General features: G+C 38.0%; 1 protein-coding gene across 1 annotated transcript in view; it reads right to left on the bottom strand.

Moving 5' to 3' along the window:
- Positions 1 to 24,818, bottom strand: part of CDC5L (cell division cycle 5 like) — a 60,464-nt gene that overhangs the window by 10,961 nt on the left and 24,685 nt on the right. The window contains exons 9-14 of the mRNA XM_058306817.2: positions 18,992 to 19,140; positions 17,172 to 17,331; positions 15,576 to 15,740; positions 9,879 to 9,959; positions 9,322 to 9,564; positions 4,095 to 4,292 (exon numbers count right to left, since the gene is read on the bottom strand). Coding sequence (XP_058162800.1) covers positions 4,095 to 4,292; positions 9,322 to 9,564; positions 9,879 to 9,959; positions 15,576 to 15,740; positions 17,172 to 17,331; positions 18,992 to 19,140 — 996 coding nt within the window. The remainder of the gene's footprint in view (positions 1 to 4,094; positions 4,293 to 9,321; positions 9,565 to 9,878; positions 9,960 to 15,575; positions 15,741 to 17,171; positions 17,332 to 18,991; positions 19,141 to 24,818) is intronic.

Here is a 24,818-nt window from a genome sequence, read left to right as displayed (position 1 = left end):
ATTCAGACTTCTCATTTCACTTTTGCACCTACTGGAAGTTATTTCACTCAAAATAATTATGTCTTCAGAAAATTTCCTATTTCCACTTAAAGTGGAAGCAAATTAGAACACTTCAAATTCTATTTGCATTTCCCAAATATAATAATGACTCATTTATCTGGCATCATCAGAATATGAGATTCTCCACATTAAGCTTTTTCCAGATAACTAAAATCCACAAGAGGAGAGAGCTCGTCTGCCTTGTTCACTGCTGTACCCCAAAGCTTAGAACAGTGTCTGGCACACAACAGATGCTCAGTAATAGTCAATGAAACCATGAATAAATAAAGTACCTAGGCTCTTTTAACCATTTGATGAAAAATTTTCTAAAATGAATTTAAATCATCCCTCCTTTTTAAAAAACAATACTAAACTGAAATTAAACTTTTCCTTGGTGAAAGTACATCATGGTGTTTGTAACTAGCATATGGATATGACAGTGGTTGGATGGAAAAAGTCTAAGGTCACATATATTACTAGAAGGAAAGTTAAAAAGTGTAACACAGGACTGTACAAGATAGTAAAATCTCATGCAAAACAAGAATAGGAGTGATATTGCATACATAAGACTGTTTTTATAAAATATAAATACAAATATACTAGAGAGAAGGAAAAAGAATAGCAGCTATGTATGGCAAGGGAAGCATACAGAAATTGAAAGGTGATGAGTTTTGTTTTTTTTTAATTATTATTGGAATAATGAAAGTGCTCTAAAAATGACTGAAGTGATAAATGCACAAATATATGATTACACCGAATACCACTGATTATATACTTTGAATGGATATATGCTTTATTAATATCTATCAATAAAATTGATTTGTTAAAAAAAAATAAGCTTTTCTTATTAACCTGGGCTATGACTATAAACAGCAACCACTCTATTCTCCTACCCTACACCTGTAATGGCATGAGAAGCTATTAAAATACAGAGGGTTTTTTGCCACCACCTAAAAATGGCTCCAGCATGCTATGCTTTCATAAGTTTTCTCCTTCTGATATTAGCTGTCATTTCTGTTTGCTACTCCTGCCTTATTTTACACACAAATGTCTGGCAAAGTTCTAAAAATAATTCTGCCTCCAAAGCAGAATAAAATACATGGACTTGGTTACAATTCAGAAATCTTTGCCACTTACTTCTGATCTGTGACTACATTCTGCTTCCATTTATTTAATAGACTTCTTTACACTCCCACCACATTCCACATAAAATCTGAGATGGTTCTATTAGTTTTAAATCATTATCTTAAGGATTTTCATCTAAGTTCTAAGTTTCATATATTAATATGGGAGAGGGGATCATGAGTAATGGCTCAAAGACTGGCTCTAATATAAACCTCAGGGTATACTTTTTAATCCATTTGGGAGACACCAACCACGACAAAGCTGGATTTCATCTTGCTTGATAGGCTATGATAGGGCCATAATTTAGATTCACTGTTCCAAAGTTCATGGCAGCAAAAATCAAATACACTGGCAGCCATGGTGAACTGGGCTTGCACAAAAAGGCATCTCTCTCTGAACCTAAGAGCGGAGAGGATAATTTTTAAGTATAGCATTTAGTTTATACAATATAACTGGAGTTCCTTCCCCACAACAAACTTTGAATAATGTTTATAATTTAGCAATCAGATGAAATGATGAAAGAATTACCACAATTGAAATGAAATATTTATGTATTTCAAACCAGTAGAACTGTGCAAAAGCTAAAATAAGCTAAGAAAAACCCAATTCTGAATTAGAGATGGATACAAATAAAATGGGAGATTTGTTTGGGTCTTTTGAGTTTCTTTTCTTCTTTTTAAAGATTTAATGAACTTTCATTTGAAATAAGTGTAGTTTACTAAATTAAAGGATTTGGTTAAATATTCTTTAAAAGCTACTAGTGACTAGTAAAAGTAAACAATAAAGTAATTTATCCAAAAATGAAGAAAAATTACTTCAGACTGTTTTATGAATATTCTTCCAAAATCACCAATCCTTCAACATAAATAGTTCAACGGAAGATTTCAGTTCCCGGTACTGAACTGAACAAAGAGAACCACATGTTTTTAATGGTTGCTCATAAACGACCCAAATAAATCTCCAAAAGAACAGTGGTGGTTCTTTCTGTATTTTTCCCTTCAAAACTCCCAAGACCAATCCACCATTGAACTAAAAATTACTGTACTTTATGGCACCACTCAGTTTGTGACACATTTATTTGCTGCCATCAAAGTTAGTGGCTCAACCCCAAAAAAAGGAGATTTAGGGAAAAACTTTTTTTTTTAATTTTAAGCAGTATAAAATATGTACCATCTGAGACAGAAAGATTTTACCTACCTCAAATAAGAAACTTTTGAAAGTATAAAATTTAAGTATTTACATATAAACGTTACAGTGGCTTTCCAAACAGCTCTCCAATCAAGTGTGATGCTGACCTTAGATCAAAATTACATTGCTAAAATACCATTTACAAGAAATGAAGCCTACACAATACAAAATATAGCTTACAATTTAACCACTGATGCTCTACTTTCCCCAACTTTAAATGTGAATTAACACACAGAGCAACAGCACAACCTGCTGGAAGTCAGTAAGTATAACTAGAGTAACTAGCAGCACTGGATCACTTAAGATTTCACTCAAGAGGAGAATTAACTTCAAAAAGAAATTAAATTTCCCACTACCTGATAAAAAAGGTTTACAGGGCATTGGCCAACACATGTGCTCCTAAAGGTAAAGATAAGACTTAGAATAATTTTCAAATTAGAAGATATGGTTTTTTCCTGACCATTTCCCCAGGCCCACATGGACCCCACCAACCAACAAGTGATTTTACTATTTCTGATTTTAACCCTAAATAAATATATTTTCAAATCTGCTTTATCTTAAGAGAAACTGGAAACCACATAAAAAAGGAAATGGGGGCCATTTTCTGCATGTGATTGCCCGAAACACCCTTTCTCCTTTCCAGCACACTTTGGTCTCAGAAGTATCCTTGAAGACCACCATTTAAAATTCACAAGGGGGAAGCAGATTTGGCCCAAGGGATAGGGCATTCGCCTAACACATGGGAGGTCCAAGGTTCAAACCCAGGGCCTCCTGAACCATGTGATGAGCTGGCTCACTCACAGATGAGCACAGGTAGTGCTGTGCCACGCAGGGGTGTCCCCCTCATAGGGGAGCCCCACGCACAAGGAATGCACCCCGTAGGGAGAGCTGCCCAGTGAAAAAAAAGCGCAGCCTGCCCAGGAATGGCACCGTACACACAGAGAGCTGATGCAGCAAGATGACGCAACAAAGAGACACAGATTTCAGGTGCCGCTGACAAGAATACAGTCAGACACAGAAGAACACACAGCAAATGGACACAGAGAGCAGACAAATGGGGGGAGGCAGGGGGTGGGGAAGGGGAGAGAAATAAATAAAAAATAAAAAATGAAAAATAAAATTCACAAGGCAGCCTGGTGGTCTGGGAACCACAATTTACATGCCATTGGCAAAAATCACACAGATTCTAGAATTCATAACATTCGGACAATATTAAGAAACCACATGCTATGAAACTGCAACTTGTACATTTCAGTGCATGAAAAATCATGGAAGTCATAGTCTAGATAATGCAGCACAGCCTTCTCCCTGTAACTTAAACTTACACGAATCACAAAATGGGCAGAAATGCATCAGTTTTGTAAATTTGCTTTCTTGGCTACAGAAGGAAAATTCCTTGGTATCACTGAGATCCCTCCTTTGAGGAAAAAGGCTAGAATGAGCAAATAGTGTAAATTTCTTAGCTCCGTACTCCTATACCTAAAAGGTTCTGACTGACCTGTGGTCAACTTGAAGGGTATCCTTCAGTCATGACAGCTAACAAATTCTGAAAAACCAGTGAGCAAGGCCAAGGTAGCTCAAACACTTCATTGTAGTTTTCCTCAAAAACTGCAAAGGCAATAACCACCTCAGGTCTATTTTTCTGAGGTCGTCTCCAGTGGAATTATTGTGTTTAGTGACGTTACGTGGTTCATTATTTCAATCAAGGTATGTTTAAATTAAAATTTTAAAAGAATACCAACCTCAAGTCTCTTTTCAAGTGATTCAATTCTGTCCTTTTTGCTAGCTAGGTTGGCCCGTGTGTAGCGGCTCTGCCCAGGCAGATATAAAACTTGACTGTAGCACTCTTCCCACACCTGGTTATAAGCTTCACTTGAGAGTTCTCCGTGGCTCATTCCTTGTTTTACCACTTCCATCTCCTGGACCAGAACATCCTGGGCCTGTTTACAATAATAATTTCAGTAAGTTTGAGTACCACAAATACTTGATATCCCCAGAGAACTTAAAAAGACTAGTTTTTCCTCCTTTCTTAGCAAAGGTTGAGTAAGGGTTTTGACAGGTTATTTTTTGTTTTGTTTTGTTTTGTTTTTGGAAGGGGAGGGTCATAAACCTATGCAAAATGAATTTAGAAGCCTATAAATCACTATATCCTGATTAAAATAAAGCCAAGCATTCATGTTTCCCCAATAACAGAAACATCCTTTTTTCTCACTCATTATAATAGAAGCTACCACATCTCAAATTATCAACTACGTGCTAGGAACTAGGTTTATAAATTTTACCTATCTTATTGCCAATCGTCACAACCATCTTACAAAGTAGGCAATATTAGTCACATTTTAAAGCTGATAAAACTAGGGCTTAGAGAGATTAAAAAACTTGTTCAAGATCATACCGCTACTAAGCAAACAAAGCAGATCACACCCAAGCTAAAGAGCATCAGTGTTCTGGTGTGCTCCTTCCACTCTACCATTCTACTTTACACCCAGGACCTCAGAATGTGGAACCAAGTATTTTTTTTAATACATATGCCTTTGCCTCATTCTGAAGGAATGCCTCTGACACTGCCAGAGAAAAAAACTGGGGACACAAGTCAAATAATGATGAGCCATAGTTCAACAGGATCAATAGTTTCTGTTCATAAACTAACAGTTTAAGATGACAGAATGAAGGGGATGGAGTTGGACAGGTCTGGGTTCAAACCACAGCTTCACCATTTAAGTAGGTACTTAAATTCTGAGTCCATTTCTCATCTGAGGATAATACCTACCTAATATGTTTATCATCAGAATTAAGTGACACACAGATGTAGAAAGTCTAGCCCAACACCAGACAAATAGAACTCCATGAGCACACCACACAACCTTTTCCAAGCCCTTGCTTCATGGCTCATGAAAAACCTCTTGCAGGGAGCAGATGGGACTCAAGCAGTTGAGTGCCCACCTTCCACAGAAGAGGTCCTGGGTTCAGTCCCCAGGGCCTCCTGAAAAAAAAAACAAAAACAAACTACAAGGAAAAAAACAAAATCCCAACTCAGGGAAGCTGATGTAGCTCAGTGGTTGAGTGCCAACTTCCTATATACAAGGACCCGGGTTCAATGCCTGACCCCTGGCACCTCAAAAAACAAAACAAAATTTAAAAAAACCTCTTGCACCATATAGAAAGCTTTCAGTGTTTTAGGTAATGTTAGAAAATAAACACTAACCAAAATATCAACAGAAATAACCACCCCCAAAAAATTAGACAAAATAATGGAAAAGTTTTATCTATAGAAGATGCATAGAGAATGGTTACTTTTAAACAATACTTCAATGGAAGCAGTTTTAGCATATTTACTAAAAAGCCGCCACTTTATTATTAGAGAAATGGTATGCCATTCTGAAACTGTACTAGGTAAAAATTAACAAGTTTAGCTTGCACAATCATTAAGAGGGTATATAGGGTAAGTTATCTTTACAGGGAAGCAGACGTGGCTCAACTGATAAGAGTGTCAGTCTACCATATGGAGGGTCCAGGGTTCAATCCCCAGGGCCTCCTGACCCATGTGGTAAGCTGGCCCATGCACAGTGCTGCCGCATGCAAGGAGCGCCATGTCATGCAGGGGCACCCCGTGCAGGGCTGCCCCACACACAAGGAGTGTGCCCCACAAGGAGAGCCGCCCCCTGTGAAAAAAGCATAGCCCACCCAGAAGCAGCGCCACACACAGGGAGAGCTGACGCAGCAAGATGACACAACAAAAAAGAGACACAGTTTCCCAGTGCCGCCCGATAATGCAAGTGGACACAGAAGAACACACAGCAAATGAACACAGAGTGCAGACAACATGGGGGGAAGGGGAGAGAAATAAATAAAATAAATATTTAAAATATATATATATATCCATAAAGAATCTGCTTCAAATTCTTTTTGGAACAAAGAGGAATATAAGCAGATAAATAAAATATATGAGACTATTTTAACTACTTTGCAATGGTTTCAAATAATTCCAAAGCACTACTTATAAATTATTTTCAAAAATTTGACTAGAATTCCTCCTTTACAGAAACTCTATAAGCAACAGCGTTATCCATGTTTCAGGTTTCCATATATACCTTATTTCCTAAATTACATCTTCCCCTTATATTTTCACTTTGAAAAGGGAGAAGTGCACAAGTACCAAGTTCATAGTCTAATTCTTCACCCACAGAGCAGGCCCTCAATAGATGGTGGTTTCCTTATCCCACGTACTAAAGAAGAGTAACTCAAAGTTACTCAGAAATCAGGGGAAAGTTGTTCTAAGAAAAATCTAAACCCTCCTTCCATTCTGTTTTCTAAAAATACTGTAACAAAAGTGTATTATTATACAAGAAAGAAAATGGAAAATAAGAAAAAGAGAAAGAGGGAGACCCAGGAAAGGAGAAACTTCTTGTTTGTTTTTTCTCATATATGGAGCAGCCCTTTCCAAGTCAATGGGTCTATCATTGCCCCTCAGAGCAAATGGATTAAAACTAAAAGATATCCCCAGATGTACCAACTCTGTGGTGACTACTAAAAGCAAAAGGTAAAGAGAAAAGATAAGCCTAGAGGAAAGGAATAAGAATACCAGGAATAAGTGTCCTGACTCAGTGCCCTTTTGCTATCCCAGCAAACATTATGCCTTTAAATTAACTATACTCCTGCCATAGAACAAGCACACTCTCCCCAAAAAAAAGCTTCCCAAACAGATGAACAGAATGGCAGCTAAAGAAAAAATACTTTCAAGCTAATGACCACCTTGCTTCCAATCAGGAAACCAGGGTAGGGGGAAACTGTGTGAAAGGAATAAATACAGGGAAACGGACTTTGGCCCAGTGTTTAGGGCATCCGTCTACCACATGGGAGGTCCACGGTTCAAGCCCCGGGCCTCCTTGACCCGTGTGGAGCTGGCCTATGTGCAGTGCTGATGCGCGCAAGGAGTGCCGTGCCACACAGGGGTGTCCCCCGCGTACGGGAGCCCCACGCGCAAGGAGTGCACCCATAAGGAGAGCCGCCCAGCGCGAAGGAGGGAGCAGCCTGCCGAGGAATGGCGCCGCCCACACTTCCCATGCCGCTGACGACAACAGAAGCAGACAAAGAAACAAGACGCAGCAAAAAGACACGGAAAACAGACAACCGGGGGAGGGGAGGTGAATTAAATAAAGAAAAAAGAAAAAAGAAAAAAAAGAAAAAAGAAAAAAAAAAAGGAATAAATACAGTAAAAAAATGTACTTTCTTTTGAATAGGTGAAAAGTTTAATCTATTAACATTTTTAATATATATACTCCTGCCTTTTCCACATTAGTCTAAATAAGTGAGGTTTCATTATTAAAGATATTCAAAACTCAACAAAAAACCAAACAACCCAATTAAAAGACAAAGAACTTGAATAGACATTTCCCCAAAGAAGACCTACAAATGACCCATAAGTACATGAAAAGACACTCAACATCATCAGTCACTAGGGAAATACAAATCAAAACCACAGTGAGATCCACCTCACACCCACCAGAATGACTATTTTAAAAAAATAAAATAACAAGTGCTGGCAAGGATGCAGAAAAATAGGAACCCTCTTACATTGTTGGTGGGAATGTAAAAAGATGCAGCTGCTGTGAAAAACAGTTTGGTAGTTCCTCAAAATGTTAAACACAAAACTACAGAATGGTCCACCAATCCCACTTCTGAATATAAAACAAAAGAATTGAATGCAGGAATCTGGACAGTTATTTCTACACCAATGTTCACAGCAGCATTAGTCACAGAGACAAACGGTGGAAGCAATCCAAATGTCAACAAATAGATAAAAAAATAAAATGTGGTATATATATATAATAAATATTATTCAGCCTTAAAAACAAATGAAGTTCTGACACATACCTTGAAGACATCAAGCTCAGTGAAATAAGTCAGACATAAAGGGACAGATATTGTATGATTCCACTAATATGAACTAGTTAGACTATGCAAATGTATAAAAACAGAGAAGAGTACAGATTACCAAGAACAGAGTGGGGAGGGGAAATGGGTAGTTAATACAGAATGGTTGTGTGGAGTTTCTGTTTGGGATGATGGAAAAGTTCTGGGAATGGAAGGTGGTGAGGGTAGCACAACATTTTGAAAATGATTGATTCCACTCAATGGTAAGCTTGGGAGTGACCCAGATGAGAAAGTTTATGCTGTATGTATTACCACAATTAAAAAAAAAAAAAAAAAGCAACTAAGGAGACAACGACAATTAAATGCAATATATGATCCTGAACTGGACCTAACAATGGAGGAAAGGCCCAAAAGAATATTGCAGACACAAATGAAAAATGTGAAATACAGACGGCAAGCTTTATGTCAATGTTAATTGAAAAATGTGGAATACAGACTAAGTTTTATGTCAATCAGAAATATCTTGAATTTGGTACTATTAAAGGTAGTTATGTAAATTATTCTTAGGAAATGTACTTGGAAATATTAGGTGTTCAAGGAGCAAGCTGTATACAATCTACTCTCAAATGTTTAGATAACTGACAGAAAGATACAGTAAATGTGGCAAAATATTAAAACTAGTTATATGGACAGGGTATGGATGATTTGTTGGGGGTTCTCTGCATGGATTTTATATTATTTTTGCAACCATCCTATAAGTTTGAAACTATCTCAAAATTTAAAATAAAAGGGAGGGGCATTCAAATTTATTTAGAGATGACAGAGTTGAAGAACACTGAAAATGGCAATTGTGTCAAATGTCAACCCATGAAACAAAAACACCTTTCCATCAAAGCAGCTTTTTATCTGATAAAGGTCCACAGGGGAAGAGGGATTTAAATCATGTCCTTCTCATAACACTTAATATGAACATTTATCTCCCAACTATATGCTTCAGTTGTTTCTGAATATCAATGTGGGAAAAATAAATTGTTTGTCCATAACAGCATCTAACAAATAATTAAATCTCAAACAACTACTCCTACTCAATCATACCTTTTTCAACTCTTCCTTGGAGAACTTTTCATAAGGATTATGTTCCAAATAGGCAATGTGCTCTGAATTATTCGTACCAAATCCTACAGTTTTCCCCTTTTTACTTCCAGATGGTTCATAAGGGTGATGTAGAAGATCATAGTGAAGCATTGTGATCATTTCTTTTTTAATTAGTTCTTCACTTTTCTGTAAATCTGTTAGAGGTGGCTCAACATTTAAAGGTCTTAGGATAGTTTCATTTACCTAAAATTTTAAAACAAGTGCAATTATCAAGCATATCATGGCAATATACTACTGTTATTACTTGTGCTAGCAAGAATGAAATGGTAAATTTTTACATTTTCAAAAGCTATTTCCTTTTTTTCTTTCTAAATTCCTATTAATACCAGTGAAACACTTTACAGACTGAATTTGAGAATGCCAATTACATTTTCAAAGATTTACTATATTCTAGAAAGTAGATAGAATTTTGTTTTATAGTCTTCATTAATGATATAAAAAGCATCAACCACATAAAAAGAAACTTAAAACTTCCCCAGCAACAGTCTAATACTTACTTCTGATGGTCTTGGCAGATCTTTCTGGACAGCTTTGTGCATTCGTTTCATTTCCTTTACACGTTCTGCATCTCGTATGGCCTAAAAAATGATTTTTATATTAATTGTTGGAGCTATTAACAGGCTTTGACACATCTCAATAAAGTTGAAACTAATGATCTATAAGATCATTTATGTTCAAGCACTAAAGCTACAGAAACTTATTTAAGTTTGTAGAAAGGATGTTAAGGGAACAAGAATTAACTATTCTATTCATTCTCTCATTACAGTAGTTATTAAATAACTTCCAGTATCTAGAGCAGTCTCCAAATTCAAATGGTAGGGGAGAGGGTTCCACCCAGGAGATAATCATTCTTTTCTTGTCTAAATGGGATATTAAACTTAAAGAAGACTCTTGATTATTCCTCCTGCAATACAACCCTTTCCTTTCACACCCAAAACTACTGACTTTGAATTCAAAACCCCAGCCAATACATTGTTTAACAGTCTTAAATTATATATAATGGAAGGTAACACTTAAAATCTCATACTGTTTCTGAAGGACTGAATGTAACTCTAAAATAAGTGAGAGAACTAAACACAAAAACTATGATTCCATGTTCCACACCAAAAAGCAGATTCAGAGGAACAAAGTGGTTGAGTGTCTGCTTCCCATGTACCAGGTCCCATGTATGAGGTCATATGAAAGCACATTCCCGTGCTTTCCCTCTAACATAAGATTTTCTTTTCTATCAATGCCATTCTCATTCCAATCCCAACTTGAGATTAAAAGCATCCTAAAATCATCCTGAGATAACGGCAGCATGATTTAGTGAAAGGAGTCAAATGACCACAGTTCTCGTTCAGGCTGAACTAGTTCACAGCTCTCTCAGCCATGAAACCTGGGAAAGTTAACTTAATTCATGTGAGCCTATTTCCTCTTTTCTATACTGGAGCCTTACCGTATTTACATCACCAGGTTACTGTAGTTAGAAAGTAACCATAAAATGTGTTAGTACAAGGTGTTACAAATATTAAACTATTACTCCAACCAATCCAACAAGGTATTGTTTTTAACCATTAACACCTTTTCTTATCTAGACAGAAAAGCAATGAACAAAAACCTACTTATGGGCCAACCAGCAAGATGGTGGCAGAGTAAGGAGCTCCTTGAGTCAGTTCCTGCTACAGGGCAGCTAGTAAACACCCAGAGCTATCTGAAACTAGCTGAAACACCTGTCTGGAGGCTCCAGGAGGCCAGAAGAGCATCCTGCAACATCTTTGAAAGAACAGAAAGGAGACAACTGCCCACCTGAAGAGAAGACTCATAAGCAGAGTACTGCTCCATGCCACGGAGGCTGGTGCACATCCTCCAACTGGAGGCGCAAGCCCCCTTGGGAGCGGTTCCGCAGCTGGAAATGAAAGCTCCGCTTCCCAAAAACAGGGTAGGAAGAGACAGTTGGGCACCAATTTCAGCTATTGATGAGTAAATTCAGCAAGCTACAAACTGAGAACAGCTAAAGATTTGAGCCTGTCCAAGTCAGAAAGAGGCTGGTAGACACCATCTTAACTCCATGCCTGGCATGAGGGTAGGCAGGCCAGACTGAAAATCACAGTGCTGGCAGGGACTGGCTTCTTTCATCCAGGTCAGATTGCAACTCTAGCCTAAGCCCCCAGCCCCACCTCTGGCAGGGAGGACGCTGGGGGACCTGCACCAGCCTCTCTAGGAAATTACCAGCCAAGTCTTGAAGTCCAGTGATTGTTCTACTCTGATGACATCAGCGGCCCCAGGAGCTATTCTGTGGTTGGAATTGGTAGCTCCATTTCCCAAAAACAGGGGAGGAGGAGACGGTTGGTTGCCGATTTCAGCTACTGATTGGTACACTTGCCTGGCTAAGACATAACTCTGGGAACAGCTGGGGCGTGAATCTGCCCAAGTCAGAAAGAGGCCACCATTTCGACTCTGACCCAGCCTGAGGGAAAGCAGGACTGACTGAATATCACAGGGATGGTAGGAACCAGTTTTTTCACCCAGATCAGCCTGCAGCACTAGACTAGGCCTCAGCCCCGCCTCTGTCAGGGAGGAAGCCGGTGGGCCCTGCACCAGCCTATCCAGGTAACTGCAGGTACCTTTGGCTGGCACAGACTGAATAATCAGAAGTCTAGCAGGGCAACGTGGCCGTCTTGGACCTCCACTGCAGACTGCTGCCCACACCTGTAGCTCCAAACTCACCCCAGGCAGGGAAGAAAGGGGCCTGCAGCTTCATCAGTCTCTCTGGGCAACTACAGTCGAGGCCTGTACAACTTGGATTATTCCACAGAGTTGTGACTCTGTCCCTACCCATGGCACTGGAGAAAGTTGGGAGAAGCTTCACTGATCCCTGGCGCAATGAGGATAGCTTGAGGCTCCACAGCTTCTAGCACCAACTACATCCTTGGCTCCTACTGTACAACCAGCAAGGGAGAAAGGGCAGGAAGCCCTAAACTAAAGAGAAAAACTGCACCCCGAATAAATACTGTAGTAAGCCAGATGCCAAATTATCAACAAAAAATTACAATCCACACCAACAAACAGGAAGCAATGGCCCAGCTAAAGGAACAAGATAAGACTCCACATGACATAAAGGAGTTGAGACAACTAATCATAGCGGTTCAAACATATCTCCTTAATAAATTCAATGAGATGACTAAAGAAATTAAGGATATTAAGAAGATACTGGATGAGCATAAAGAAGCAGCAAGCATACATAGAAAAATAGCAGATCTTATGGGAATGAAAGGTGCAAAAAATGAAACTAAAAAAAAAAACTAGAATCATATAATAGCAGATTTGAGGAGGCAGAAGGATTAGTGAGCTTGAAGAAATGGCCTCTGAAAGTAATATATAAAAGAACAGATGAAGAATGGAAAAAACTGAACAAGGTCTCAGGGAACTAAATGACAGCAAAAAGCATGCAAACATACATTGTTATGGGCATCCCAGAAGAGAAGGGAAATGGGAAAGAAGGAATGTTTGAAGAAATAATGGTAGAAAATTTCCCAACCCTCCTGAAGGACATAGATATCCATGTCCAAGAAGCACAACGGACTCCCATCCGAAAAAATCCAAATAGACCAACTCGGAGACACATTCTCATCAGAATGTCAAATGCCAAAGACAAAGAGAGAATTGTGAGAACAGCAAGAAAAAAGCAATGCATAACATATAAGGGATACCCAATAAGATTAAGTGCTAATTTCTCACCAGAAACCAAGGAGGCAAGAAGAAAGTGGTATGATATATTTAAGATACTAAAAGAGAAAGCTTCCAGGCAAGAATCTTTTTTTTATCCCCCACCTTGTGGCTTTTTGCATACTATCTGCTCTCTATGTCCATTCGCTGTATGTTCTTCTGTGTCTGTATTTATTTAATTTCCCCTCCCCCCTTGCGGCTTGCTTGCTGTCTGCTCTCTGTGTCCATTCGCTGTGCACTCCTCTGTGTTCTTTTTGCTTGTCTCCTTTTTTCGTTGCATCACCTTGCTAAGTCGGCTCTCTCCACGGCACCTGCAGGCCAGGCGGCACTCCATGGCACTTGTGGGCTGGGAGGCTCTCTGCAGTGTGCAGGTGAGCCTGCCTTCACAAGGAGGCCCTGGGACACAAACCCATATGATAGACGGGAGCCCAACTGATTGAGCCACAGCCACTTCCTCCAGCCAAGAATCTTATATCCAGCAAGACTGTCTTTCAAAAATGAGGGCAAGATTAGAATATTCACAAATAAACAGAAATTGAGAGAATTTCTAACCAAGAGACCAGATTTTCAGGAAATACTAAAGGGTGTGCTAGATCCTGAAAGGAAAAGACAGGAAAGAGAGGCATGGAGGAGAGTCTAGAAATGAAGATTTTATCAATAAAAGTGTCAAAGAGTGGTAAAAATAAAATATTACAGATAAAACTCAAATAGTCAGGAATAAACTTAACCAACAATGTAAAGCACTTGTATTCAGAAAACTACAACTCAATGTTAAATCAAAAAAGGCTTAAATAATTAGAAGAATATCCTATGCTTATGGACTGGAAGACTAAATATCATTAAGATGTCAATTCTATGCATACTGATATGCAGATTCAATGCAATGCTGATAAAAATTCCACCAGCATTAGGAAAAAAAACTGAAAACACAATCACCAAGTTTATTTGGAAGGGTAAGGAGTCCTGAATAGCCAGAAACATCATAAAAAAGAAAAGTGAACCCTCATTCAACACATGGTGCTGAAAGAATCGGATATCCATAACGGAAAAGAAGGAAAAGATCTCTATCTCACACCTTATCCAAAAATTAACTCCAAAATGGATCAAAAACCTAAAGATGAAAGCAAGAACCATAAAGCTTCTAGAAGAAATTGTAGGAAAATATCTTCAAGACAAGGTGGTACGTGGTGGATTCTTAAAAGAGATAAGAGGAGGACTGAGATGGACTACTGATGTTTAATGTATGTAGAAGTTTTAATTAGCTTTACTGTAAAAGTGTGGAAATATATAGAGTGGATGGGAACACATAGTGAATAACAGCTAGTTTATACATGGGCATGTGGCTGAAAATGGTAGTCTAGGGATGTAAATGCCAACTGACAGAATGCTAGAGAATAATCTAGGAACTGAATAGCACAGTAAACTAAGAGGTGGATGAGAACTGTGGTTGATGGTATAGATGCAAGAGTGTCCTTTGTGAGCTAGAGCAAATGTACATCTCTACTGCAGGGTGATGGGAATGTGGAGAACCATGGGAAAAATACAGCTGGAGTGACCTATGGACTGTGGTTAGCAGTAATAATATTCTTGCATCTATGCAAACTATGTACTGTGTTGATAATGAGGCAGTATGGAAAATGTGAGCCAAATGTACACTATGGACATGTTAACAATCAGATGATATTATCTGTAACAAATGTTCCACCACAGTGTGGCCTATTAATGGAAGGGTGTTGTTTGGGAATTCTGCACATGTGTTTTATAAGTTTACAACTTCTGTCATAAAAAGTAGATTTAAAAAATAATAATAGGGTGGCGGCTGGGGTGAAAACACACCAAATGTAAGATAAGGACTATGATTAGTAGTAAGATTTTGACAATATTCTTTCATAATTTGTAACAAACGTCTCATAACAATGCAAGGTGTTGGTGGAGGGCTGATGTATGGGACTCCTGTATGATGTTATGCATGTTTGCTAGTAAGTTCACAACTTTTACTATACACTTAATTGTTTATGTATGTTCATATACAAATGATATAAAGATAATGATAGGGTTGGTTGGGGGAAAAATACTTTAGTAATATTTTGACAGTGCTCTTTAATCATTAGTTAAAAAGGTTTAACAACAATGCAAGTTATTGGTGGTAGGGTGAGTTATGAGAGTCCTGTATGATGTTATATATGTTTGTTTTGTTTAAGTTCACAACTATAATTATACTTGTTTATATATGTTTATGTATGAGTGATATACTCCAATAAATTTTTTTAAAAACTTACTTATGTGTATGATTTAGACAAAGGGTATTTAAATTGCTAAATGCATATGCATTTTAACAAAATATATTCTAAATTATCTGAGTGTATACTATTAATTTACTTTAGTATAACTTTTTTTTAGTATTGAAAAAACTTGTAGAATTCAGACATTTTTAGCTGCTACTCATTAAGCCAAATTCACACTTTTTGTCTGGCACAGTTACCCACCTGCTTTCGTGCATCCACATCAGCAGCATCTTCAATGTAAGTATCATCGATTTCACGGTCTTCCAGCTCCTTCTCAGCATTTTCCGGTAGGACAATTTCAAAGTCATTCTTAGGGGCAGGAAGACCCAACAATCCCAAACGAAGATGTTCACGGGATTCTCTTTCCTATAGAAAATAATTTGTCCTTCTGAATTTATACACTTTACATATTCGGCCATTATTCTATAAGTTTCTAAAAAAATACATAGTAGTCCAATATTAATTCTAGAAAAATAATCCCAGAGCTGAGACCAGAGTTTTTTGTTGTTGTTGTTTAATTTCAATCACCCTTTCTACCTTAAATTAAAACCAATCAAAAACTTCGACTTATGATCAAGGAAGATACTCCGGGATTTTCTAATAGAAGGTCCCAGAATTGCCTCTGCAGGCACAAAAATAAATCCTTTAGGAATATATTTCAGCACTGAAATGTAATAGCAAATGAAAAGAACAAGTTCAAAAGGCAATTTGTTCTTGGATTAATAAAACAATCTGAAAGATACATGAATCTAAGATGAAAATACTAAATCACACGTAGGCCAGAGAAAACAAGAGTCCATAGATCCCAAAGGAATTTGCCTCGAATCCAATGTCTCCTAACACATCCTCGGCTCACCTTTCCAACCTTATTATACGTATGTTAGATGTGAACACCAGATGAGTTGCTCTGCATGTTAAGCATGTTCCACACTTACTTGTGTTGTGGCCTCCATCTGCAACAGCCCCCACCAAAAAAATATCTTAACTTTAGTTCCCCTGAAGTGTCCAAACCCATGCTTTGTATACATTACAATCTTTGTTTAATTCTTAACCACTCATGAGCTGGTATTAGTTGATATCAATTTGAACATTAAAAAAATTATAGACTAACCAACTCTTTACAAGAAGTTAAAATGAACTTGTAAACTGAAGACAGGTCAAAATCATTAGAACTCATTAAATTAAAAATTCACAATGATTTCTGTGGTATAAGGCAGTAAGGCCCAATAGTGAAGTAACAAAAATAGTTAAGTAATAATAGTGAAATCTAGGGAGAAGCAAAATTAAGTTTTATAATGGGCTTTCTGTATCACATTGTAAAAAATATACTCAAGAAAACTTCACCGAGATCAGCAACAAACACCAAAATATCTTGGCTTTGAGATCTACACTGTCTTCTAAAAAATATGAAGCAAATATAAATTCAAGATTCAAGGCATAATTTATGAGACATTCAAAATTCAAAATTTACAGAATTAGAAAAAATAAAATTACATCACTCTTTTAAGAAAGTAAAGTATGAATTAAGTAAATGATAAAATCTTAAAGAGATACAAGAAGCATTATTAGCATCACTGATATTCACAAACATATTAAAAATAAGAAATAGGTTTTTAAGACCCAAAGATCCCCCTCTCCTCAAGTACTATAAATAAATTTCCCTTTCTGATGCCTTAGGTATATAGATTCTGAAGGTATATGTGATAAACACTAACGGGAGAATATTTTTATTTGGCATTAACAAGACAGAAATTTGGGGGCAGAGGAGGAGAGTATTAAAAGGGAATTGACATTTACCATCTGCTTCACATAAGAGGGATCACTGTAGTCTGCCATTCCATCCTCGGGATTAATGTTTAATTTGTCTCGAAGAGGAGTTCTACCCGGGGTAGAGTTAACAACTGGTTTGGGAGTTGTCCCACTTCGAGGAGTCAGCCCTTCAGTTCCATGAGGAGTCCTAGAAAGACAGAAATACTAATTAATAAAAGTTTCACTTATATTTGGACTGTACTTTCAAATGTTTTTCACATAAATTACTTCACAGGGAAAGTAGAAAAAACAAATAAAGATTCCAGAAATTCTGTTTCTCTATCTGGTTTTAAGTAAAATCTCAAAGTTAAAATAAAAGTTTAGTTCCACTTTCTTAGCAGTTACCTTTTAAGCACAGTATTTTTATTTTATTGACTTCAAATAAAGTCATTTCATTTCACATTTTCTTGTCTTTCTTGTCTAGGTCCACCAAACATCATTTCAGCCTTCTCCTGATGTGTTAGGATGGCTAAGCACACACAGTGTTACAGTGGTCAAGGCAATCTGTCACCATACTCAATGACTCCAGATGCCTTTTTGAGTTCAGTGTCTTCAGTGTATCTCCTCCTTGGCTATCAAGTTGTTGGCTATCACATCATTTTCATCAATTTGTAAACTTTAAGTAATTCTTCCCTTTACATTTTGTTTGGAAACCAAAACCAAGCTTTTAGAATCAGGCCTAAGTACAAATAGTTTCTGAGAAAGAGCTAAGAGACTGAAAATAAAGTCAACAGACTTTGCAACTGGTATTTTTAATTGTTCAAAGCTTTTTTGGGGGGGAGGGAGGGTAGTGGGAAGGATTGTTGCTTACTTCCTGTTTCTTTCTTGGCTGTGTTCCAGACAGGTGGTGTTGCCAGACAGCTGTTCCCGATAGGTGAGGTGTTATCGTATAAGACATGGTCCCTGCCCCCAAGGAGCTTACAATCTAGTTGAGAGACAAGACATACACAGGAAAAGAGGGATTAGGCTCTCTTACAAGCCTTGGAAGAAATTTTAAATGTTATATAAGGATTTGGCTGACAATGCTTCTTGATTTTGCTGTCACATTGATTTGTAACAGTCTGACAAGTTTCCTGTGTTAAACAGTAAGTAGGACATACCCTAATGCTTAAAATTGAAAGTAAACCCTAAATATTTCCAACTCTTTAAAGTTTCATTTTAACATAACTTGCTTCTATAATACTTTTATCTGCAATAGTCTCCTTTAAAAAGTGGCTTAACATAAAACAAAAGATTGTAAACAAATATGTAACTCTAGTTAATGATAGGCAAGTTGAGGTATTTAGGGCTGAGATGGACTGTTATATGCAACTTACTTTGAAATGCACTAAAAAATAAGATGGACTGATAGATGTATATGTGATAAAGCAAATGTTAACTGTAGAATCTAGGTGGCAGGTAAATAGATGTTCACCATTCTTTCAAACTTTTTGACTATTTGGAAATTTTCATAATTAAATGTTGGAGAAAATACAATAGTAATACATACATCAAAAGGGCTACAAATTATATAAAATTCATCAAATGATCAATAACAATGGATCAATCTGTTCTTTCAAATCAAAGAATTCAGAAACAAGATAGCATCAAAAGTTCTGAAAAAAGGGAAGAAACTCCATTATCAGGATTGTGTAGTATTTTACCATATCCTGGAAAATGTTATATATTACTATGAGTGAAGAAAAACCAAAGAGGGCATACAATACTCATTTCCATTCTCTGTCAATATTACTAAAGGAAACACATTGTTCAAGACCATGGATTCAAGTTTTTCTATAATATAAAATCTATTCGTTTATTTGCAATACCTGAAGGGTGTAGAAAGAACCGTGTTTGGAGTCTGTATAACCTGTCGTTGCGGAGTCACACCTGAGAAGTCGCTCTCATGCAAAGGGGTATTAAGTCCACCTTTTAATGGGGTGTCCACATTGGTCAGGGCCATCAGGTTCTGGGCTTCCTGATTAACGAAAAAATAAAGAAGTTTAAACAGAATAGGAGAATCTTCTCTACTGGCCCTATTATACAAGCAAGTGGAATTCTTACACATTTTCTCAATGAAAACCAAGGAGAGAAAAGGAATACTGGGCTATAACAGAATTCAGTACTTCCATTCCCTTTGTCAACCTAACATGCCACATCCTAAATTTCAGACTAGTTTTATGTGCAAAGGCATGATTTTGTGTCCTCACACATTATAATAAATTACCATTACCCAAAACCTTCTCTACCGCTTATACCAATTCTCTTTACAGTCAAAAGAACTAAGAATTCAAATTTCCCTGTCTCATGATGATGAAGGTGGTTGTTGTTATGGGAGAAGGAGCGGGGTGAGGAGAGTGGGGGTATATGGGGACCTCATATTTTTTTTAATGGAACACTAAAACAATAAAGAAAAAAAAAAAAAGAATTCAAATTTCCCAATGTGAGCTTAGGCTAAATGTCAGAACATGTGGGTTTTATCTGCTTCATCCCTAATTAATTCCTTACCCAGTCTTCATTAACGTGTCCGAGCCTCAATTTCTTCTACTAGGAATTTAAGATAATACCAGGCGGCCCATCCACTTCATAAGAAAACAAGTCAAGAGGGAAAGACTATGACCTCTTCGGTCTCTCTCCTATAACCCTGCACTCATTATAACTACCTATACGTCTCTCTATCCCCAATTCAGACTGTATTTTCCAAAGATGATCTCAACAATATTTCCTATCCCACAGGTTCTTCATACAATTCAACCCTGATACTCTTTTCATCGAGAGGTGGGGTCTGTTTCCCTTCCCTTGGAATCTGGGTGAGCTTGTGACTGTCCCATTACCAAAAGAATGCAGCAGAAGTGCCACTGCTTGGCCTCCAAAGCTAGGATTAAAAAAAAGGCGCTGCAGCTTCCCACCAAACTTACTAAAATACTCATGCTGGTGCCCTGAAAAATTCCACTGCTCTAAGGTCAATACACTGTGAGAAAGTTCAAGTCATAAGCAGAGGTCACAAGTACTCGATTTACTCCACATCCCTAGCTAAAGTCCAAAACCAACAACCAGCATCAACTACCAGATACCTCCAGATGCCCTATCCATCAAGTCACTCCCAACCATTAAGTCTTCCTAGCTGAGGCCCTAGACATCACTGAACAGAGACAAGCCATTCCTTCTGGGCTGTCTCAATTGCTGACCCAAAGAAACCACGGACATAATAAAAGTGGTTATTTAAACCACTAAGTTTGGAGGCAAAACAAAGAACTGGAACATGGTTCATTCCATTATTCTGTATGTATCCATCTATCTCTGTATTCGTAAGGAAGAACCTTGAATTTCACATTATTTAAGTACTGTTTTTGTCCTGTTTGCTATTGCAAATACAAAGCATTTCCTAGAAAGAACTTACAGATAAAGGATTAGAACTTCAGCATAAGAAAAAAAAGAGGTAAGGCTCAAATTGTAAATACTCTCACAAAGATATGCCAGACCATATGCACCAACATTACAAATAGGCAAAAATAAAATATACATTAAAGACCCACAAAAATGGTCTGGCCACAGAGTTGAGGAGCTTAACCAGGTATAAGATGGCCTAGTAACCTGAGAGCTACTTCCTACGTGGTGGACTGATCTATTGATAAATTGGTTATGCTGGGACATATCCCAGAATCCTTTCCTTGTAGGCTTCTGGTTTAGTTTGTCAAAAGTGAAACTGCAAAAGATTTAGGAGGCAGAGGTGAAGCAGCAACCATTATATTCTAAAGGTCATTGTTAGAGTGAGAGACATACAGAAGTGCTGGCCAATTTGAGTGTGTGCTTAAAATTCCCTGCACCATGCCCAGTTCTCCTTCCCAGGAGTCAGCCAGTCTTGTGGGCCACCAACATCCTCAGGCTCATCGCCAGACTTACAGCTGGAACAGAAACAAGACCCACAGAGAGTCAACAACCCTCCATAGATTTCTACACCAGCCGCCTTTGTGCCTAGCTTCCAGATACTCCTGCAAGCTCTGAAACATTCACTCATACCAGGGCTGATTCTCCAACTCCTCTTTTCAAACTTTTACATACCTTATTTTCCCACAATTGTGTATAGGTCTAATTCCTATAAATTATTTATTCTATAATATTTATAGTGGCTCTGCTCTCCTAAGTGAACCACGAATGCTGCACCCTAGGCTATTCTTCCCAAATAAGAGAAGACTAAGGGAAGTGGATGTTGCTCAAGCAAATGAGCTACAGCCTATCATATGGGAGGGCCCAGGTTCAGTTTTCAGTGCCTCCTAAAGAAGACAAGCAAGACAGTGAGCTGACACAACAGACAGGCGCGGCAAGATGACGTAACAAGAGACATGAGGAGGAAAATCTAATGAGAGACACAGCAAAGCAGAGAGTGGAGGTGGCTCAAGTGATTAGGAACCTCCCTCCCACATCAGAGGTCCCAGGTTCAGTTTCCAACGCCTCCTAAAAAGAAAACCAGCACACAGCCAGCAGACACAGCAAATGCAAACAAGGAGGGGGTGAGGAAAAATAAAATAAATCTTAAAAAAAAAAAAAAAGAGAAGGCCAAGCGCCAACAACTCCTCATATTCCTGTGCTACACACAGCAGCAGCCAGCGGTATCACCTGTATCATACAGAGAGTACATCCAACTAATAAAAGCTCACACGGCTAAGACCAATTTCTCAAGCTTTTGCATGAAAATAATCAAAATCCTTCTGCATATCTTGAAGAGACGCTTCTTAAGGAATAAATAAGTTGAAAACAGAAATAATGTCATAATAGGCATTTTAGTGGCCTTTTTTAATGTTTTCTGCTATGAAATACTTCAAGATTTACTGATTCTCTCCCACCTCCCCCCATTTTCCCCTCACACAAGCATGTGCACATTTTTTATTTGCCATAATGAATCACCCAGCCCCTGTGGAGATCCCCTATAGGAACATGGGTTTTCTGAGAACTCACAACTCTACCAATGCTACCACCAACAAGAAGTACAGAGTAACAACTCTGGTTGAATTTGTGATGCTAAATATGATAAAGCTCCACTTGAAAAATAAGGAATCCATTTTCTAGACTGGCCAGTTGATGAGGGAGCTCTACCCCCTAATCAGATAGCAGGTAACTGGCTAAACCTATTAAAAATCAAATTTCATAAAGAGCCAGATTGCTGTGTTGCAGTATGTTGCAGGACTGGGAAGGGCACCTGTGCTGGTTGCATTTGCTTTGAATGAATGTGGAATGAAATATGAAGATGCAGTTCAATTTATAAGACAAAAAAATAAGGTGAGCATTCAATTCCAAACAGCTGCTTTACCTGCAGAACTAAGATATGATTATGCTTTAGAGCAGGGGTTCGTAAGGGGTCCTTAAGCTTGAATTGAGATTTTTAAAAAAACATTATTCTTGTGGGGACATGTTGGTGTGGGTGTGATATATTTATTAAATAATACACAGGATAGTGTGGACTTAGTTAGGGCTCTGTGGTTTTCACCTGACTGGTAAAGGGGTCTGTGGAATAAAAAAGGTTAAGTAACCCCTGCTTCAGTTACCTACAGGCATTGCTGTGTTCAGAAGAAAGTACTGTCAACAAAGGCTGACTTGATGGTAGCATTCAGAGGGAATTCTTGGTACCTGGAAATGTGAATCTGGAATCTTAACTGCATCATCAAAGTAGTAATGGATTCAGTACTCCTCAACCACTCTCCCCATGATTGGAGAAAAGCAAACAAAACAAGAAATGCCTCCAAACTTGAATAAAATGTTTACGAAAAGGAGAAAGAAAAAGGGATTAATTCAGTGAAGGATGATTTTAGTCCTAGGGCTGGAGTTTGAATTTCTACCAGGATTGAATTATTTCAAATTCTCCCTTTTTAGCCTTTTCAAAATAGGTCTCTAAGGAAAATCAGAACATTAACCTGTGCAGAACCATCTGTTTGGGGAGCACACTCTTCCATTATGCTGGGCATACAGCTCTCCCTATGGTAGGGTTCTTTCTTTTTTTTTGGGGGGGGGGGATATATTCCCCCCCCCCTTTTTCCTCTCCCCCACTCTCCTTTTTTCCCCTGATACAAGTTATAAATGAAATAGAAGACGGTCCTGCTGCTGTAGATGTTTGTGCAGCCTGGCAGTCTTAAGTCTACCTGGGCACTTACAGGGGGAAAAAAAAAGCAGTGGCATATATATTATATGTTCCAGGTGGTTTTCAGTCTTTACTGATGGGGTATTCATGTTAGTTTCTTTTCCTGAAAACCCTATCCAACATTAGGCAAAGTAGCCAAGCCTTTTCATTTTGATTTCTGTTTTGGTAAATTAGTGGGGAATTGGCATTTTAAGGAGTCTCTCTTTTCAAAGAACTTAGCTGAGAGTTGAAGTCTTCCATTTTCCAATCAATGAAGCTAAGTGAGTATCCCAGAAACTTTTGTTTTCTGAAGGGGAAGACTACAGGCCATCACTAAAGTTGTCCAGGCAGAGAGTTATTAGCACACTTTCTACATGTCGCAGAATTGTGGGCTGTAGCATTACTCTCATTTTCTGTCTAATGATATTAGAGGATGCTGAAAGTTTAACATTTTTATTTTAGGACTGGTTTGTACTCTGAATTTTCAGGAACGATCAAAGAAAGGTAACAGCAAAGACATTTTTTAGATTTGAAAAATGCCTGTGATGGGTACTTTCTAAACTGCCTCCTATATGTACAGTTCATTTTAACCACTAATTGCCTTGTTATTTCCTTATTAGGTTCTTTTTGAGATTAAAAAAAAAAATCACTGGTTCAAAACCAATAATGCATCCTAAGTATGTGTCCACAGGCCATAACAGGGTAGAGACATAGGGCAATACAATAAGTAGCAAAGGGACTGTGTTGCTTGAGAGGTGGTACGGTATTATTTTTGCAGAGTCTTTGCTGGAGTCAATGTGCTGATCTACATAAGCTGTTTTGCTGCTCCTTTAGGGGAAGCAATTGTGACTGGGCTACACTGACAAAGTAAAGTGAAGGGCACCATCAGGGGTTTTTGCACTCTTTTCACCCAAATATTACATATTTAATAATGCTCTGCTTCTAAGACTCTGAATACAGGCTTAGGGTCCTCTTATCCTGCTGGAATTTACTATGCAGAGCCATAAACTTTCCATTTTGTTAGTATCAGGAGGCCAGTAGGAATGGACTGGCACCAAGTCTCACACTGATGATACCTCTGATGTTGGCCGGCTATGTGAACTGCCTATTTCCTACTGCCGGAGTAGTTTTGATTTTTAGTTACATGCAAATCTGTAGATTCTCTCCTACCCCATCCCAAAAATCAAAGCAAAATAATACTTTTTGAAATTGTTTCTAGGATTTTAAAGCTAAAGATGATGGTACTATCCAAAATTCTTTATTTCAGAATATGACAAAAGATAGATTTCTTTAACATAGGTTCCATATCAAAACAACATACCCTCCAAGCTCTGACAGACTCTTCACTCCAAGGATTTTGATCAATTTCATAACAAACCTTTTCCCTTTGACATGCTCTCATTTTTGTTGTTTGGGAGAAAGGTGTGTATTTATGCAGTATCCATCAGCATCAGTTCCTACCTGAATTAGGAAAATTACATTCCTGGTATGAGGAGGAGGATATATAAAAAAACATGAAACAGCCCTCAATTTGTTTTAAATCA

Source organism: Dasypus novemcinctus, chromosome 11 (assembly GCF_030445035.2).
Source record: "Dasypus novemcinctus isolate mDasNov1 chromosome 11, mDasNov1.1.hap2, whole genome shotgun sequence".
Taxonomy (NCBI): domain Eukaryota; kingdom Metazoa; phylum Chordata; class Mammalia; order Cingulata; family Dasypodidae; genus Dasypus; species Dasypus novemcinctus.
This window is presented reverse-complemented; position numbering and strand designations above follow the sequence as displayed.